This window comes from Pelobates fuscus, chromosome 4 (assembly GCF_036172605.1).
Source record: "Pelobates fuscus isolate aPelFus1 chromosome 4, aPelFus1.pri, whole genome shotgun sequence".
Lineage (NCBI taxonomy): Eukaryota > Metazoa > Chordata > Amphibia > Anura > Pelobatidae > Pelobates > Pelobates fuscus.
In genome coordinates this window covers 145,067,508-145,088,113 of record NC_086320.1, presented here as the reverse complement: position 1 = coordinate 145,088,113, position 20,606 = coordinate 145,067,508, and the positions used below count along the sequence as shown (strand labels likewise).

The 20,606-nt window shown below is 38.1% G+C and overlaps 1 protein-coding gene across 6 annotated transcripts in view; it reads right to left on the bottom strand.

Annotated features, from left to right (window-relative positions):
* Positions 1-6: 6 nt before the first annotated feature.
* The window catches only part of NFATC1 (nuclear factor of activated T cells 1), a 218,595-nt gene continuing 197,995 nt past the window's right edge, over positions 7-20,606 (bottom strand). For all 6 annotated transcript variants that reach the window (XM_063451648.1, XM_063451650.1, XM_063451654.1 and 3 more), the window contains one exon: positions 7-2,069. In XM_063451648.1, coding sequence (XP_063307718.1) covers positions 2,014-2,069 — 56 coding nt within the window. In that variant the 3' untranslated portion in view covers positions 7-2,013. The remainder of the gene's footprint in view (positions 2,070-20,606) is intronic.

Sequence of the window (20,606 nt, the reverse complement as noted above, 5' to 3'; positions counted from 1 at the left end):
CCCGGCTCCTTAATATTGCTTTATTGAATATTGTAAATAAAGGCATAGCCAGCAAATGTTGTCTCTGAGCACTGAATGTTCTACTGTAGTTTATTATACATACATCATGCAAATTCTATAGTGCTATAATGAGTAAACATCTTTGATTACACATGAGAAATAAAAATATAGTTATAACAATAACTACTAGCCTGGTTTGTACAGAAAGCCATACAGTCTATTCTTTCTATCACAGTACTGTGCAAATATTAAATATGGCTTTTTTTTCAAAAAAGTAAGACATTATACACAGAATTCTATTAATCTGAGACAATCGGTCTGTAATTCAGGCATTTTTCCAGAAGAGGGCATTAAGTACTAAGGCACAACATTAGTTAACATTTAATTTCCAATTAGACCATGCTAGTTTGGTTGTCAAATGAAGTTAAAAAAAAAACATCACTAGTGATATATTAAGCTGCTACTTACATTAAGTAAGTGAGCAGGGTCATATTGTACATTTGAACTTCACTCCAAATTTTATTAACTAAGATGGACAAATATTACATAGCACTTCATTGTCAGCCATTGCATTTTTTTGTATGCTTTTCTTTTTTGTTTGTGTTTTTTTTTTGTAGTTTTTCTTTTTTTTTTTGGTAATATTTCCCTAAGTGAAGCGTAAAGATATAAGGCTTCTTGTGGAATAGCAATCTTGGAACCAAACAAATATTTACAATCTTATAGTCATCTATGTACAGTTATTTATTAACTTTTTTTTTTTTTTTTTTTTTTACTTTTTTATTCACTTATATTTACTAATTGTGGTGCTTGTTAATGCAACGTCTATTTAAATGCTCTACATGCTTGCTTTGATGTTCTAAGCAAGTAGATCCATTTGGGATTTTCCTGTCTGAGCAGCAAACATCTTTGTTGCAATGGGTGAAGTTGATTAAGAAAATGCAAATGTAACACTAATTTCTTAGAAATGTCTTCTTTATAAATTTAGGTTACATTCTGGAAAATAGAAAATTCCCAGCTCATTACCCTTTGTCGTTATTACAAAGCCTTGCTTCTGCGTACACTGACCTTGTTATAGGTACAGTTCATGAAAATGATGGTGGGGCACACAGTAAACTTGCATATAATTCTCATTGTGCATTAATGTGCATTCAAAACCGGCATCATCGTGAAAAATGCAATGTGCAGGAACCGATGTTGATTAAGCTTCATATTGCTATAAGTCATCCTAATGTAACATGCATTTGTAGGCCTGTGTATAAATCCGTGTAATAGACTACGACAGAGTCTGTAAACAAAATATTACGCTTAATTTTCACAGTCTTTTTGTGCTTTTCCCCTTCTGTGTGTTCAACTCATAATTCAAATCTTAACATTTTATTCCTAGGACGGAAAGGATTCCTTAACACATTTCACGTACAGTATAAAGAGACACAACTGGTGCATTCTTTTTTTTTCTTTTTTTTTGAGGCGCAGAGATTAAGGCAATACACTTTATACTTGCAGCATTCAAAGAGCTCGACAAGCTTTGCAAGGATATCTCATCTTTGCCTTTTTTTTAAATCTTCATAAAACAACAACATTGCTTCCAATGAATATCACAAGCTGCGAGTGGAGTTGCTTCATAGTCTGTGTTTTGATTTGCACCTAAAATACTTTTTTTGGTAGCAAACAGAAAGCTTTTTTTAAAACATCTTAATGCCGCAAATATGAACATTTAAGGCACTTCCGGCATCCGATGGTGCCAAAAGAATAGGTCATGGTTCCAGGTTATCTGCTTTTGTCAAGTATTTCAGTTATATTCCATAAAATACACTGTACATTTCTTCTTGCTTTTCTTGAGATGATATTTCAGCTTAAAGATAAGCTCTTGAAGATCAAACACTTCTTTATCGGAGTGCTGGACTTGAGTTTATAAAGGCAGAATGTTGTACCTGGTAATATTGAACAAATGCTTTATTCAGTCTTCATTCCGTTGCAGATGTTTAACATTCTGACAAATGAAGTCCAAGATTGTCAAAGCTCTGTATGTACATTGGTGCTTGAGAGGTCATTTCGGATTATTTCATTTACTGCAAAAAGAAGGAAACAAAACGTTGGAGTCAACACCGACACATTTTACTTTCAATTTAAATGAATAAGGCCTCGATTTAATATCATTGGATTCGCTTTTTAAGGGATTTAGCATTTTTGGATAAACTTTGAAAATTATTTATTTTATTTTTTTTCAAAATATTAAGGAATTAAACATGTATGATATATATATATATATTAATATATTTTTTTAAAAATCATTTGAAAAGCTTATCCAACAATTTTAAATTTAGGCCTAAATCAGCATTATATAAAAAAAACTTAGAAAACAACTGTGTTTATGAACAAAACAGAAGCTGCAGAATTGTCACACAACAGAGCAATATAAAGTGTATTCATGCAGAATATTTATTTGAAAGGTGAACAAAATATAAACCTGCCTCGTGCTGTTTAATGTTATTCCATTCTCTGGCTGCCAGTTGTACTATGGAAGCTCTAGTCTCTATCTGAGAACAATACTGAAGAATGAAGGGAGATTACATGGCTCAGACTTTATTTCCTTTATGAATGAGGTAGCCGCTTTTAGGTGTGCAGACTGCTACAATATTTTATTTTTCACAAGATAAGTGAGTTTCTCAAAATGAGTTAGGCATTTCAAATGTGTTAAAATGCAAATCATAACGACAGTAGGTGCAATATTAAAATAAAAATGTGATCATAAAAAAAAAAAAAAATAATCAAGAAATAAGAGAAAGGCTTCTAGATCCCCTGATAATACATTACTATTTCACAAACTCTTCTTCTTTCGTTGTTAGTTTGTCCTGTACACTGTCAAGCAATGCAGTTCCCACACTCATCATTTCATGTCATTTTATCAGCTTGTGTTTTTTGGCAGGCGGACAGGAAATGACTGAACCTGGCAAAGGCCATCTAAAGCAAGCTGTATAACATCCCTTCTGTTCCCATCCCTCCCCATCCACCCACTCGTTGCCACTGCTGCCACCATTAGCACCTGATTAACACAAAGATATGGTAAATGTCGTTACATAGATGAGCACCTCATTTTCTTTTCTAGTACTGATCTCACCAATTAATACATTTCCACGTCATAAAAGCCGCGTGAAATGGACAGTGTTTCCTCTAGACCAGCATAGATAATGCAGCCCATCTAGATAAGTTGAAATGTTTCTATCACAGATGCACAGGATATGGTAACATCAACTTCCCGAATACAGCAGTTACTGATTGCAAAGAGTACTGTTATTTACAATACAGGCATTGGATATTAATTCCACCTGATGATATAAAACACTATCAACCTGTATATTTTCCTCAAACATTCATATATATATATATGAGTATTTTAAGGAAAATTAAACACTTTCTGTGCAGATTAATTCTCTCTGCTTCTCAGAGATCGCCTCCAGAAAAAAAAAAAAAAACAATAATAATTGGGCAGAGCCTAACAGCACACCAGCATGAATGCCATATTCCTCCTGAATATATTTTACTCGATTGCACTTACCTCCCTCTGCAAAAAACACTGGGGATGCATTTGGGAAGTTATACAGTCTCTGTAAATGTTACTGCTCGGTGGCTGGGATATCTAGGGCCACACAGGCGGCAGCAAGGAAGCAGTGGCATTCATCCAAGGCCTAACAACCCAGAGGGAATACTCAGATCCTGGCCAAGTTACTGGCCATTTGAGGCTGAGGAGGTGGGATGAAACTTGCAGAAAGCACCTGCAGATAACTAGTAGAGGATGATGCTATGGAGTCCACACAATACCCTACTATATCAATACCTGTAGAGGAGGTATCAATGTCTCTACAGGATTATACCCGGCCACAAGAGGGGCATTTACCAATTATATGAGAATATACTGAAATTATTTGCAGTCAATTTGGCAATTGTGAAAACTTAAATACAGGCAGTGACAATCCGTGAACAGGCCATAAAAAATACATTGTAGATATTAAACAAGGAATTATGGCACTGGAGGAAATAGCTCGCAAATTGCAAGCATCCCACTCCATGCTTCCTCTCCTTTGATGGTGTTTACAAGATTACTAAATCACAACAAGCACCCAACAATGTCTCTCTTAACGTTATCTTGAGATGTCAAATGCTCACCGACAAGCTTCGCCTAATGTCCACATAAGATAAAATGCCTTATTAGTTTAATCTAATATTCTTACCTTCTATAATGATTTCAGCAGACCTACACTAGGGTGGAGAAAGTTCATGTAACCTATCACTAAAGCACTCTGAGAAGTTGGTCTGACATACCACTGGTCAGTTCCTAGAGCCCTAACGGTAACCAAAGAAGGAAAGCAATTTAGGGCTATGAATCTATGGAAGCGGACACTTTTTAAAGACCATAGATTTGCCAAGACTAACATTTAGTACTTCATGGCCCTCTAGTTACCCACTCTTGGGATGTCACTAAAGTGGTACCTTTCGTCCCTGGAGTGTAAAAGGACTCTGGAAAATGACTGTATATACTTTGGTTGGCCACATATCTAGTTTTGTTTTGTTTGCTTGCAAGAAATCTGTTTTTAAAATGTTTCTTACAGAGTAAGGTCAATGCCGACAATAATAATACTGGTAGCATGGTAGTATGATGCCATGGTGTTGTAGTTCATATCTTATAGCCGATTCACTCATAGTTCTTCTTTTTTACACGTGCTTATATAGAAAAGGATGTAAAGAGGGATATTAGCGGTATATGTTTGCGAATGGGAGCTAACCTATTTCTTATATCTGGATATACTTAGAGGTTCCAGATAAATACCAAAGCTCCACTTTTTTTGCAACTTACAGCTGAGTTGTAAAAAGATGGGTACAATTCTGCGATAATTGTTTAAATCATGCATGTTGACAATCTGTTATTGCATATATCATATGTCATGACGTGTCACCCACAAAAATATAAAATGAAAAAAACAAAACAAAAGAAGTAAAACAACAAAATATAGGGGGGCAGAGCCTGACCTTCTAACTGAAGAGACGTGCAGTGATTGAGCTCCTCAGATTGTGGCCGAATTTGGGGCATAAACCCAAGCTGCTGCACTTATACGTCACCTCACACACATCATTCAGGTCAGGGACTCCTGGGCAAGTAACTTGCTACCTTTCTTGTGACATTCCATTACTGAATGCCAAGACAAGCCTGTTGCGGCCTACTAGGAGCAGGGCTGGAGAGAGGCGGACAATCTCCTTGCTTGTTGACTCATGGCAGGGACCTGCAATACTCCTACTCCCCCTTGGACTATTGGGGGTTATACCCGTCCCTTCTGGACTGTAACCAGCGGTTATACATACTTCTACCATGCCTTAAGAGCTGATTTTGACTTGCTCTCTGGCAACCTAAGATGGCGATATGTTTGCACACCGACCCACATTACGTGCGCTGGATGCAGACGATTTGCCAAGACCCCATAACGCTCTTCATGAAGCAACTCGCTGAGACCTTCTGCCGATTCAGGCTGAGGCTAGCAGATAAGCTTCAACAGGGAGAACAGAGAAACGTGAGCCCAGAAGGGGAGAGACCTGCTCGGGGCAACACACTCAAGACGCACTTTGGATAATCCCTGATTTACCTACCAGGGCTGAGAGCCGTCTGAGGCCTGTCCTCATTGCATTGCCCACGCAGACGGAAGATGGTCTGCAGACAGCGGACACTACCACCTTCATTCTCTGACCTCCCTTTGAAGGGGATAGACTTGGACTATAAAAGTCACAAAATCTGTGAAACACAGATGCTGGACCTCATACAGGCCTGGGGCCGAAACGGGGTCCCACCCTGGAGTGACATCTCTCATGATAGAGCCATGGCACTGCCACTTACGGGTATCGGCTGAGATGGCCTTAACAGCACTGCCTGAATCGTATCACCATATTATACTCTGGAATCTCACTTATATATGCCTGTAATAATCACACAATCGTATTATTGTCTGTTTGTTATTGTTCATTTATCTCTTTTTATGGTGGTGGTGTGTTACTGTCTTTAGTCATGGAGGTTATAACCTCGACATAATTCTTAGATTGTAATTCAGCATTAATAACTTTAGTGTAAACACTGTATCTACAATGTATATCTCTTATATGTAGTCTGAGAATAGTGAGACACAGCTATATGAGCATGTGAGTATTGTTTAAGGTTAAACATAGATATGTTCTCTCAGTTTATTTTTATTTTACCTCTCTGTCTAATACTCTTGATTATTACATTTAAAAATCTGTCCAATTGTTCTCAATATGTCATGAAAATTTAGTTTTTTAAGTGCTTTCTACAGCTATTATGGCATTGCAAGCATAACTGTCAATTCCTGCACAACAAAAATAAAGAATAAAAAAAACAACTAAATATAAAACTAAACATTTAGTACAGATTCTTCTTTTTTTCTCCCTAGTGGCTTCTGGCAACCACGTGGATTAACAGTACTGGCTGTTTCTATTCAGATAGTGTCTTGTGTTATAAATAATGTATGATATATCTTTGTTGTTTTTGTATGTTACAGCCATATGGTTAGCAGGGAAGTAGCAGACATCTTGCCTCGCCTATAGAATAGCTATCCGGTAAGATTTCAATGCTCACAGCAGGTTTTCAAGACTAATCTTCCCTTGATGTAGTTGTAATGAACATAGACTTTATTTAGCAACCTGTGTCATGGATTCACCAAGGTGGAGAGTAATGATGTTTAGAGAAGCTATGTCATATACGTTTCCCAGGTCAGTCCTTTTGTCTCTTTCTTCCTCCTTTAGGTAAGGTAGGTGTCATCGTATTTGGGTAGCTAGTAGTTCCCAGGTATGTACAGTGGTCTTAAGTATTCCCAGAACCAGGTAGACAAGCCACAAGCACAGCCCAGCAAGTTAAGATATTTTTGCGTAAACCCACGTAGTATGTTCTATGTTCTAGACATAAGCAGTTAGAGACACCATTTTTTTCTGTGAATCTCTGTAAATAATCTACAAAGAGATATTAAACACAGCAAGTGCAGGGTGTGTGTTTAACTTATAGGGTTATTCACTAAAGTGAGTATTCAAGGTGAATTCAAAGTGAATTTCAAATTTAAATTTAAAGTACCGTATATACTCGAGTATAAGCCGAGTTTTTCAGCACATTTTTTGTGCTGAAAAACCCCAACTCGGCTTATACTCGAGTCAGAGTCTGTATTATGGCAATTTGCATTGCCATAATACAGACTGGGGGAGAGGGGAGCTGGCAGAGCTGTACTTACCTTTCCTGCAGCTCCTGTCAGCTCTCTCCTCCTCCGCGCCGTCCGTTCAGCACCTCGGTCAGTTCCCAGTGTAAGTCTCGCGAGAGCCGCGGCTCTCGCGAGACTTACACTGGGAGCTGACAGAGGGAGCTGCACAGACCGCGCGGAGGAGGAGAGAGCTGACAGGAGCTTCATGAAAGGTAAGTACAGCTCTGCCAGCACCCCTCTCCCCCCCCACTGAACTACCAATGACACTGGACCACCAGGGAAGGAGCCCCCCTCCCTGCCATGTATCAAGCAGGGAGGGGGGACAAAAAAAAATATAATTAAAAAAATAAATAAAAATAATAATTAAATAATAATACAAAAAAAAATAATAATATAAAAAAATAAAAATAATAATTAATAATATATTAAATGCCCACCCCCACCAACACATACACAAACACACACTGCATCACAGACACTCACACTTAATTCATATACACACACTGCACTCACACACACTGCATTCATACACACACTGCACTCACACACTGCACTCACACACACTGCACTCACACACACTGCACTCACACACACTGCATTCATACACACACTGCACTCACACACACACTGCACTCACACACACTGCATCACACACACTCACACTTCATTCATATACACACACTGCACTCACACACAGTGCACTCACACACACTGCACTCACAGACACTGCATTCATTATATACACACACTGGAAATAAATATTCAATTAATATATACGCACACACACTGCACTCATACACGCACTGCACTCGCACACTGCATTCATACACGCACTGCACTCATACACGCACTGCACTCATACACGCACTGCACTCATACGCACTGCACTCGTACGCACTGCACTCATACGCACACACTGCATTCATTATATACACACACTGTAAATAAATATTCAATTAATATAATTTTTTTAGGATCTAATTTTATTTAGAAATTTACCAGTAGCTGCTGCATTTCCCACCCTAGTCTTATACTCGAGTCAATAAGTTTTCCCAGGTTTTTGGGGTAAAATTAGGGGCTTCGGCTTATATTCGGGTCGGCTTATACTCGAGTATATACGGTAGCCAAATTTAAAGTTTCTAAGCCAGCTACGCTTTCCTATAACACAAATACAAAGAAAGGTGTAGCGCTACATACATACGACATATTAAATGCAGCTGCCTTGTATAGGACATATTAAATAGAGCTGCCTTGACTCTATTTTTCTGTATCTTTTTTCTTCAGCGATGCTTTCCGTTCAGCTGTTGGGTCTTAAAGGAATACTATAGCGTTAGGAAATACAAATCCAGCAAATACAAATCCAGCATCAAATAAATGCGATTTACTCGGTGCAAATCTCGAAGCGGCCTCTAGTGGCTGTCAGGGAGACAGCCACTAGAGGCTGGATTAACCCTACAGTGTAAACATAGCGGTTTTCTGAAGCTGCTATATTTTCAGTTGTAGGGTTAAAACTAGGGGACCTGGCACCCAGACCACTTCATTGAGCTGGTGGTCCTTTAAATATGAAATTTACTTAGAATTTTCACTTAAGTGACTATAGCAGATATTCTTACAAGCCTTTCTAAATTTCAGTTTTAGTTATTTATATATCTAAATTTACCTTTTTCTTTTTTTTTTGCTTATTCAGCATCAATCCTTAATGACTTACAAGAACGCCAGAATTCACAACCTAAAGTCAAGCTATTGTCTGTCTTTGTCTTCCACAAATATTACTGTACAATTGCTCTACAGATAATTAACAAGAAGGGTCAAGATATGGAAGCTTTTGCTCGAAAAATACAGCAGTAAAAACACTTAAATCAAAGGGATAAAAAGTAGAACACTGGCTTACACTCTTCATAACTAAGCTAAAAGTTTGTGTTTTATATATATATATATATATATATATATATACAGGGAGTGCAGAATTATTAGGCAAATGAGTATTTTGACCACATCATCCTCTTTATGCATGTTGTCTTACTCCAGGCTGTATATGCTTGAAATCCTACTACCAATTAAGCATATTAGGTGATGTGCATCTCTGTAATGAGAAGGGGTGTGGTCTAATGACATCAACACCCTATATCAGGTGTGCATAATTATTAGGCAACTTCCTTTCCTTTGGCAAAATGGGTCAAAAGAAGGACTTGACAGGCTCAGAAAAGTCAAAAATAGTGAGATATCTTGCAGAGGGATGCAGCACTCTTAAAATTGCAAAGCTTCTGAAGCGTGATCATCGAACAATCAAGCGTTTCATTCGAAATAGTCAACAGGGTCGCAAGAAGCGTGTGGAGAAACCAAGGCGCAAAATAACTGCCCATGAACTGAGAAAAGTCAAGCGTGCAGCTGCCAAGATGCCACTTGCCACCAGTTTGGCAATATTTCAGAGCTGCAACATCACTGGAGTGCCCAAAAGCACAAGGTGTGCAATACTCAGAGACGTGGCCAAGGTAAGAAAGGCTGAAAGACAACCACCACTGAACAAGACACACAAGCTGAAACATCAAGACTGGGCCAAGAAATATCTCAAGACTGATTTGTCTAAGGTTTTATGGACTGATGAAATGAGAGTGAGTCTTGATGGGCCAGATGGATGGATTGGTAAAGGGCAGAGAGCTCCAGTCCGACTCAGACGCCAGCAAGGTGGAGGTGGAGTACTGGTTTGGGCTGGTATCATCAAAGATGAACTTGTGGGGCCTTTTCGGGTTGAGGATGGAGTCAAGCTCAACTCCCAGTCCTACTGCCAGTTTCTGGAAGACACCTTCTTCAAGCAGTGGTACAGGAAGAAGTCTGCATCCTTCAAGAAAAACATGATTTTCATGCAGGACAATGCTCCATCACACGCGTCCAAGTACTCCACAGCGTGGCTGGCAAGAAAGGGTATAAAAGAAGAAAATCTAATGACATGGCCTCCTTGTTCACCTGATCTGAACCCCATTGAGAGCCTGTGGTCCATCATCAAATGTGAGATTTACAAGGAGGGAAAACAGTACACCTCTGTGAACAGTGTCTGGGAGGCTGTGGTTGCTGCTGCACGCAATGTTGATGGTGAACAGATCAAAACACTGACAGAATCCATGGATGGCAGGCTTTTGAGTGTCCTTGCAAAGAAAGGTGGCTATATTGGTCACTGATTTGTTTTTGTTATGTTTTTGAATGTCAGAAATGTATATTTGTGAATGTTGAGATGTTATATTGGTTTCACTGGTAAAAATAAATCATTGAAATGGGTATATATTTGTTTTTTGTTAAGTTGCCTAATAATTATGCACAGTAATAGTCACCTGCACACACAGATATCCCCCTAAAATAGCTATAACTAAAAACAAACTAAAAACTACTTCCAAAAATATTCAGCTTTGATATTAATGAGTTTTTTGGGTTCATTGAGAACATGGTTGTTGTTCAATAATAAAATTAATCCTCAAAAATACAACTTGCCTAATAATTCTGCACTCCCTGTATATATATATATATATATATATATATATATAATCAAATGGAAAGAGTGCACTCAAAGGTCTTCTTAAGGATATAAACGATTTATTTTGCCAAATTTCAAAAGACATACAAGTCGACGTTTCAGTCCTCGTGGGACTTTTTTCAAGACAATGAAAGGCAGGAAAACAGTGATTTAAATATACATTGCAGGTGATTTGATTGGAGAGTAGATTATATGAAAGAGAGGCTGTGCAAACGTGAAAGAGGTTATTCAACTTTGAAAATAGGGGTTAACCCCTTGAGTGCCTAAAATAAAAAAAGGCCTGACGGTGATTGTGGTTACGGCCAAAAATCTAATAATCTGCGCTCGCAGACATATTTTAAAATTCAAGGATAAGAAATAAGTAATACCCAGGCCACCTTAGAATGACTAAGAGTTTAAGGATCTATTTGAATATTTTAACAAATTTGTTAAACTGTGTTAAACAGTATTTTACGTTTGCTACATTTTTAACACTAACATAGGGTGGCTGCGTATAAATTGGAATTCCCAGAATCAATCGAAACATTGTAACAAAACTTCAAAGTATGTTTGAATGCCCCGCCAGGGTACTATGTATGTACTTAATTATATTATAGATTAACGGCCATACAGTCTATAGAGTATAACAGGAGCAACCAGCTAACATATTCTAGCTAAATAAAAATAATAATAATATATGGATACTATATGAATAATATGTAGTTGAAAAAAGTCTCATGAGTTAATCACCAGTTGTGATTTTTCTATGACCTTTAGTACAAATATATCAATTACTGTGATCTTCTTTATCTTTTCGGGATGAAGCAGCTGAGTGGGTTGATTTCATTAAGTCCCCCCGGGGACAAAGTTCCTAATGTAAAGATCCAGAAGGCTTCTCTTTGGAGAAGTAGGACGTCTCTGTCACCCCCCCTGTTCGGGGCCGGAACATGTTCAATGCCCATAAATTTCAATGTGGGCAGTGTGTGCCCTATTTCCAAAAAATGTTTGGCTATGGGGGTGGTTGCTATGCCACTAGATAACGCAGTCCTGATAGTGGATCTGTGTCCCCTCATGCGCTCCCTAAGGTCATTAGACGTTTTGCCGATATACATGAGTCCACATGGGCAGATGATACGATATATTACATGTGTAGTGGTACACGTGATCCTTTGCCTTATCTTGTATTCTTTACCTGATCGAGGGTGGTAAAACGCTTTGCCCGGGGTCATACTATTGCAAGCCATGCATTTCAGACAACGATAACAGCCTGGGCTTTGAACAGACTGATGCGCCATAGATATATCCGTATGAACCAGATAATCTCTCAGGTTCCTGTTTCTTCTATAACTAATCATAGGAGTATTTTGGAATATCGTCGGTAGTGTTTTGTCTTTTTTGAGAACCTCCCAGTTGTGTCTTATTTTCTGGGACATCTCTCCCGATAATGAATGGAACGTTTGAGGGAAAATCATTCTATTTTGGTTGTTTTTAATTTTAGGACCGTCAGTGTAATTTTTGAGTGCTTTTGAATATGCACACTCCAGCAGTTGTCTTGGGTATCCACGTTGTAAAAACTTTTCAAACATTTCTTGTACCTGGTTTGCTGCTTTTGTAGAATCAGAGTTGTTCCTCAGTATTCTCATAAATTGAGATACCGGTAAAGATTTTATAAGATTGGGTGGGTGGTGACTGCTGGCGTGTAGTAGCGTATTGCGGTCAGTTTCCTTGGCAAATAAAGTATACCCCAGCTTGTTATTTTCTATAAAAATTCGAAGATCCAAGAAGTCAATTTGTTGGTTGTTAATTTGATGGGTAAGTCTTACTGGTGAATCCAGTTGATTCAATGACCCTATCATATCATGGAGGCTTTGTTCTTCGCCTGTCCATATGATGAGCACGTCATCGATGTATCTCAGATATTTCAGGATATGATGACCATATTTTTGAAGAATGTGTGTCTGTTCATATGCATGCATGTATGCATTAGCATACATGGGTGCCATAGGGGCACCCATCGATGTTCCGGATATTTGTATATAGAATGCTTTTTCAAATCGAAAATAATTAAGTGTGAGGCATAGTTCCAATAATTCAAGTATATATTCAATCGGGGGCTCTATACGTTCTTGGTACTGTGTTAGTACTTGGCGCATCGCCTGGATTCCCTCCTCATGGGGAATTATGGTGTATAGACTGCTTACGTCGATGGCTGCTAAGTAGACTCCTTGTGGAGGGAGTTCTATAGAGTTTAAGGCTGCTATGACTTGCGCAGAGTCTTTGACGTAGGTAGGTAGTGACATTACTGGTTTCTTAAATTTTGCGTCTAACCATTTCCCTATGGGTTCTAATAGTCCCCCGATCGCCGATACAATCGGACGTCCTGGTGGGCACTCCAGGTTTTTATGAACCTTAGGCACTGTGTATATGATCGGGCACCGAGGGTGGGTTTCAAACAAATATTCATATTCCGTGGTGGTGAGGAAACCTGCTTCTAAGCCCCTTTGCAGCGTCTGTTGGACAACTTTGCTGAATTCGTAGGTGGGGTCTATTTGCGTATATTCATAGACTCTAGTATCCTTTAGTTGTTTAAGGATTTCCTCCTTATAGTCGTCATATTGTTGGACGACTATTGCGCCTCCCTTGTCCGCTGGACGTATGGTAATGGACATATCTTTAGCCAGGCTGTTTAAGGCTTCTCTTTCGTCTTTAGATAAATTCGGACGTCTTTGGTTCCGGGTAGTTGTAACCTTCATAGTATCAAATTTTAACATTTGTGAGAACGTTTTTAATGTAGGGTTTAGGTTGGAGGGGTCAAAGGTGCTTCTCATTTTGAACTTTTCACTGTTCTCCTCACTTAGATGTTGTTGATTAGAACTTTTGAAGAAATCTGCTAAACGGAGTTTTCTATTAAATTGAAATTGCTCAATTTCCCATTGGAATTTATTAATATTAGCAGTCGGAACAAATGAAAGTCCTTTATTTAGAAGCATAATTTCTGTAGTGGTAAGGTTCCTGGTGGATAGATTGATGATAGGGTTAACTAGCGTCTCCTTGGCGGTCGTCCCCTGTGTCCAGTGCCTTTTCCCTTTCTGTCCCCTCCTGGTGTAGTTTTGATGTTTGGGGGGCGCTCTGTGCCTTGATGGCTCCCACTTGCGGTTTCTCTCACCAGGCCAAGTCCCGGTTCTAAAAAAGACGTATTGTATGATGCTGTAGTATTAGAGTAAGCCCCCTCTCTTTGCGAATCCTTATAATCAGAGTCAGAGGCCGACTCTCCCGAGGTAAAGTCGACAGTAGATGCAATTGGTTTTCTAATTCTAGGCTTGTAGGTTCTATATGCGGGTCTGGTGTTATCTCCTGATAGCCACCTGTATACTCTGTGCTCTGAGTAATCAGCTTGTACTTTGGTGAGTTTTTCTCTTTTGAACCTAACCAAATCGTTTTTATATTGTTTCAGATCTTCTGTAAGTTTCTGAATCAATGTATCACAGTTGGGTGCTGTTATTGTAGTTGTATGCAATACTTCATAATTTGAAATTTTAAATTTAGTGATTTTTAATTCACGACCTACCTCCTCGATCACCACCAGCATCAGATCCAGGGAACACTTGTTTAATATACCAATCCACTTCCGACACACTTCAGGGTTGTTCCTTCCAATAGTTGGAACGTTTTTAATCCGAAAACCTCTAGGGATTTTTTTCATGCGGTAATAGTCGGATAAGTAGGTGGCATGTAGTTCGAGATCAATTTGTCTTTGTTTAAGTTTAAGCAGATTTCTAATAACGTCCCGAGGTTCAGTAGATACTGGTAGGTCCGAGTCCGTTTGCGGCCACAAAATAGCTGCGGCTTCTGCTTCTGTGTATTGCAATACTTCTGCGTGGTCTGCATACGCTCCGGCTCTGGTCAGAAATTCCTCCATAGATCAAATCCTTGAAAACGATGTGACTCTCCTGGGTCTGGTGCGTGGATTGAGCCCTGGCTTGACGGGCTCTCCGTAATCAATACAAACTGCAAATGTCCCGCACTCAATGTACCGGTCTTGTGCTTGCCTCGGTGCTGCCTCAGCCTTCAATATAATCAAATGGAAAGAGTGCACTCAAAGGTCTTCTTAAGGATATAAACGATTTATTTTGCCAAATTTCAAAAGACATACAAGTCGACGTTTCAGTCCTCGTGGGACTTTTTTCAAGACAATGAAAGGCAGGAAAACAGTGATTTAAATATACATTGCAGGTGATTTGATTGGAGAGTAGATTATATGAAAGAGAGGCTGTGCAAACGTGAAAGAGGTTATTCAACTTTGAAAATAGGGGTTAACCCCTTGAGTGCCTAAAATAAAAAAAGGCCTGACGGTGATTGTGGTTACGGCCAAAAATCTAATAATCTGCGCTCGCAGACATATTTTAAAATTCAAGGATAAGAAATAAGTAATACCCAGGCCACCTTAGAATGACTAAGAGTTTAAGGATCTATTTGAATATTTTAACAAATTTGTTAAACTGTGTTAAACAGTATTTTACGTTTGCTACATTTTTAACACTAACATAGGGTGGCTGCGTATAAATTGGAATTCCCAGAATCAATCGAAACATTGTAACAAAACTTCAAAGTATGTTTGAATGCCCCGCCAGGGTACTATGTATGTACTTAATTATATTATAGATTAACGGCCATACAGTCTATAGAGTATAACAGGAGCAACCAGCTAACATATTCTAGCTAAATAAAAATTTACACTGCCCACATCGAAATTTATGGGCATTGAACATGTTCCGGCCCCGAACAGGGGGGGTGACAGAGACGTCCTACTTCTCCAAAGAGAAGCCTTCTGGATCTTTACATTAGGAACTTTGTCCCCGGGGGGACTTAATGAAATCAACCCACTCAGCTGCTTCATCCCGAAAAGATAAAGAAGATCACAGTAATTGATATATTTGTACTAAAGGTCATAGAAAAATCACAACTGGTGATTAACTCATGAGACTTTTTTCAACTACATATTATTCATATAGTATCCATATATTATTATTATTTTTATTTAGCTAGAATATGTTAGCTGGTTGCTCCTGTTATACTCTATAGACTGTATGGCCGTTAATCTATAATATAATTAAGTACATACATAGTACCCTGGCGGGGCATTCAAACATACTTTGAAGTTTTGTTACAATGTTTCGATTGATTCTGGGAATTCCAATTTATACGCAGCCACCCTATGTTAGTGTTAAAAATGTAGCAAACGTAAAATACTGTTTAACACAGTTTAACAAATTTGTTAAAATATTCAAATAGATCCTTAAACTCTTAGTCATTCTAAGGTGGCCTGGGTATTACTTATTTCTTATCCTTGAATTTTAAAATATGTCTGCGAGCGCAGATTATTAGATTTTTGGCCGTAACCACAATCACCGTCAGGCCTTTTTTTATTTTAGGCACTCAAGGGGTTAACCCCTATTTTCAAAGTTGAATAACCTCTTTCACGTTTGCACAGCCTCTCTTTCATATAATCTACTCTCCAATCAAATCACCTGCAATGTATATTTAAATCACTGTTTTCCTGCCTTTCATTGTCTTGAAAAAAGTCCCACGAGGACTGAAACGTCGACTTGTATGTCTTTTGAAATTTGGCAAAATAAATCGTTTATATCCTTAAGAAGACCTTTGAGTGCACTCTTTCCATTTGATTATATTGAAGGCTGAGGCAGCACCGAGGCAAGCACAAGACCGGTACATTGAGTGCGGGACATTTGCAGTTTATATATATATATATATATATATATATATATATATATATATATATATATATTTATATATTTTCAATTTATTTAGAATTGTGGTTAGCAAACTTATTTGCAGTACTTGGAGAAATGTACTTTCATTCATTTTTAGTTGCAAACCAAGTGAATAAACAGCTTGGTTTCTAGTAAACAAATGTCACAAGAAAGCTAATTTTCCAATTATTTAAGTATTATAGGGGATGCTGTTTTGGGGAAATTTAAGAAAAGTTTGAGGAAATATAATATAGCAATGAAAGAAATTATCCCAAATTGTTTAGGATCTGTATACAATTTCTGGAAGCGGAAAACATCCCAGTTCTTGCTTAGCCAGCATACTCACATGTCACCTATTGAGCATGTTTGGGATGCTCTGGATCGGCGTATATGACAGCGTGCTCCAGGTCCTGCCAATACCCAGCAACTTCGCAGAGGCATTGAAGAGGAGTGGACCAACATTCCACAGGCCACAATCAACAACCTGATAAACTCTATGCGAAGGAGATGTGTTGCACTGCGTGAGGCAAATGGTGGTCACACCAGATACTGACTGGTTTTCGGACCCCCCCGGACCTCCCCAATACAGTAAAACTGCACAATTTAGAGTGGCCTTTTATTGTGGCCAGCCTAAGGCACACCTTTGCAATAATCATGCTGTCTAATCAGCATCTTGATATGCCACACCTGTGAGGTGGATCGATTATCTCGGCAAAGGAGAAGTGCTCACTTACGCAGATTTAGACAGATTTGTGAACGATATTTGAGAGAAATAGGCCTTTTGTGTACATAGAAAAAGTCTTAAATCTTTGACTTCAGCTCATGAAAAATGGGGGCAAAAACAAAAGTGTTGCGTTTATAATTTTGTTCAGTGTATATTGCTTTATTATTCATTTGCAGGTACATGTGAATAATAACCATTAAAATAAAGATAAACAATTCTAAAATTAATAAAGATTTGGGGTTTATTACAACAATGTCCTATCCTAATGTTTCTAATACCCCACCTCCTATAGACTGTAAGCTCATTTGAGCAGGGTCCTCTTCAACCTATTATTCCTGTAAGTTTTCTTGTAATTGTCTTATTTATTGTTACATCCCCCCCTCTCAAAATATTGTAAAGCGCTACGGAATCTGTTGGCGCTATATAAATGGCAATAATAATAATAATAATAATAATAATAACAAACATAAGCTTATCTAACCAGGTTTATCATGACTTCTTGTTCCATATTGCCGCTTTGTTTAGAAGTGCAATTTACCTATTACCAATTTACCTATTGCACAGCTATGCAGAATGTTTGCCCAATATAAATAATAATAAGGGTGTGAAAATCTCCTAGCAATGTATTGTTCTTGTTGACTTATTTACTATTTACAGCAGATAAGTGTAAAGGTAACTCACAATACAGAAGGAATAAGAAATGAACAAGCTCTGAATAGCCACATAATATATGTGTACCACAGGCTCCAAGCTCCAAAGTTCCCAGCCTCCAACAGGATGTCTTCAAACCCACTGCCAATGATTATGTGGAACCCTATCTTCTGTACCAGTGCAAGGAACTTTCTAGCATGCTGCTAACTTATTAGCAGCACTAAGCAACTGATTATTGAAGGAACACTGTAGGGTCAGGAACACAAACGGGTATTCCTGACCCTATAGTGTTAAAAACACTCTATTCAGACCTGAGCTCAACAATCCTACAAGCATGTTGATATTAGCTGTAACACTCACATCAATGAAAACCCTGATAGACTTCACTCCTAAGTAACATTTTACAGAAGTAATTATGAAATAAGAGTTTCTTATTGGCTATTGGAATTATGTGCTATAAGCAACATGTAATATTTAAATGTATTTACCATATTTTTCGGAAAATAAGACGTACATATAAGAAGAAGAAAAATACAAATTAGGGCAAACCGGCTTATGAATCATCAAATCCTTTGAAGTATTAATTTTCACTGTCAATGGTAATAGCATCTTTTAATTAGAAATATAGATGAAAAAAACCTCCTATACCTTCCTAATCTTACTTTCACCTCCCTTTTCTGCCCCTAAATTTTTAATTCCCCAGCATTCCTCTAATCTCACTAATATCTCTCTATCCTGGCCTTAATCTACTGATCTCCTCTACCTATCTCTTAACTTCTCATCTTGTTCCTAATTTCACTAATCCCTAACCAATACGCCACCTAACCTTTGTTCTCTTTCACGTCATCACTACAAAAACTTTCATCCCATATCTCTTCATTTTACCCAATCCCCCTAATTCACAGACCCTATAAACTCCATTAACTCACATTTTGCATATAATTTTCACCACTATTGCCTCGTTGCATTAAAAAACAGGTACCTCGGGCTGCCCTATAGGAAGACACAGAGCCGGAGCTGATTTCAGACAGGGTTAAGCGAGAGCCCCCCAAACATGTTTGCATTGGCTCTGTCTTAGTGCTGTCTATGAAGCAGAGCAGAAGGAGCCACTGAATACAGCACACCCCGAGAGCACAAGTGCAGTATTAGGATAGCATCACCTTTATATCTAAGTACTGCTCCCTATGTCAATGGTGAGCTATGTAAATAGAGCCACTGAAGATGGTGTAAAATTGAGAAATCATAGGGAAGAAGAGGAAAACTAGAGGGACTCTGGAGAAAATCCAGAATTGATTTGGATAAAATATATAGATCTTTAGAATCCTGATTTATACTGAAGCTTATGTTTTCGGTACTAAACAAAGTCTCCAGGAAGATTGATTTCAGTTCAAAACACTATTACATTGAGCTGCAAGTTTAACAGTTGTGTAGGGTAGAAGCTAGTGATATTGATGACAGAGACTAGAGTATAGTCCTATTTACACTCATGTTAGTGCCAATATATTATCAAATGTGTTTCCTAATATACTGCCAACTATATTTATTTTACTATGCTACACTATAATCTGCTATGATCTATTATTCTTTGTTGTGCATTTATTGATTTGGTGTATTTCCAAACCCCATTCTATTGTGCACAATTATATGATGTGTGGTGCATTTAATAATACCACACTACAAATTACGGTAATACATTTTTAGTAGCACTTTATATTTATTGTGTACTTAAGACGATCAGATCCTGGGCACATTATGCACTTTTATTAACTTTGTGTCCGCTATAGGTATTTGGACATTAAGGATAAGGCAGATTTAAGAAACAAGTGCATCTAAAAGATAATGTGATTCGATAGACATGTCCCTATATACATTTGGGATGTTGATTCCATTAGTTGCTTAAAGCAGCAACCTTTAAAGACCTAATCAAAAAGTGACATATTTATATTTGTAACTGTTGGCAATTGAGAATAAAAAAATACATGTATGGTTAAACATAATATGCACCTTTTTCTTGATATATGCCATTTTGCATTATTATAGTAAACAATACAAGGAGAAAAAACAACCACATGATTATCAAACAAACTGGTGAGCAGATGAACCAGAGAAAGAACATCTGCTGGAAATAGAAAGAGGAAGGAAAAGCACGCAGAATAATCTAAAAATGGGCTTCCCCGCCACTACCCACCAGAGCACCTGAAAGCTGTCTTGAAGGGAATACCCCTGTGGGCGTCAGTGGAAAAACTATCCATATGTTTCTCATCTCGATCTGTGTGAAACACTGCTTTATCAAAGACGTCTGCGCGGCTTTCTATACTAGACAAGCTTGCACCGGGATTTTGTGAGCAAAATGCGACAATTGGGGGTACTCTGATCTCAATGTCTAACAATGCTGCAAACAGCATTGTCCAAGACTTTCAAATCATTATGTAGGTCACGAGAAGGCTGGACTCATCTATACTTTTGGAGGCCATACATACAAATTATCTGACTATCTTGGTAGACAGAAGGAAGAGAAATATGACAAAAAAAAGATTATCAAACAGCTGAAGAAATTGTAATTCACAATGCAAATGCCTTCCTTTATTGAATAATTTAAATATATGTGAAAAAAATTAACATTGACAGAGACTCGATGAATAGCAGCCTCCAAAGATGCCATGATTTCAACAACAATATTTGGCAAGTCATAGGACACATACCATGCTGGT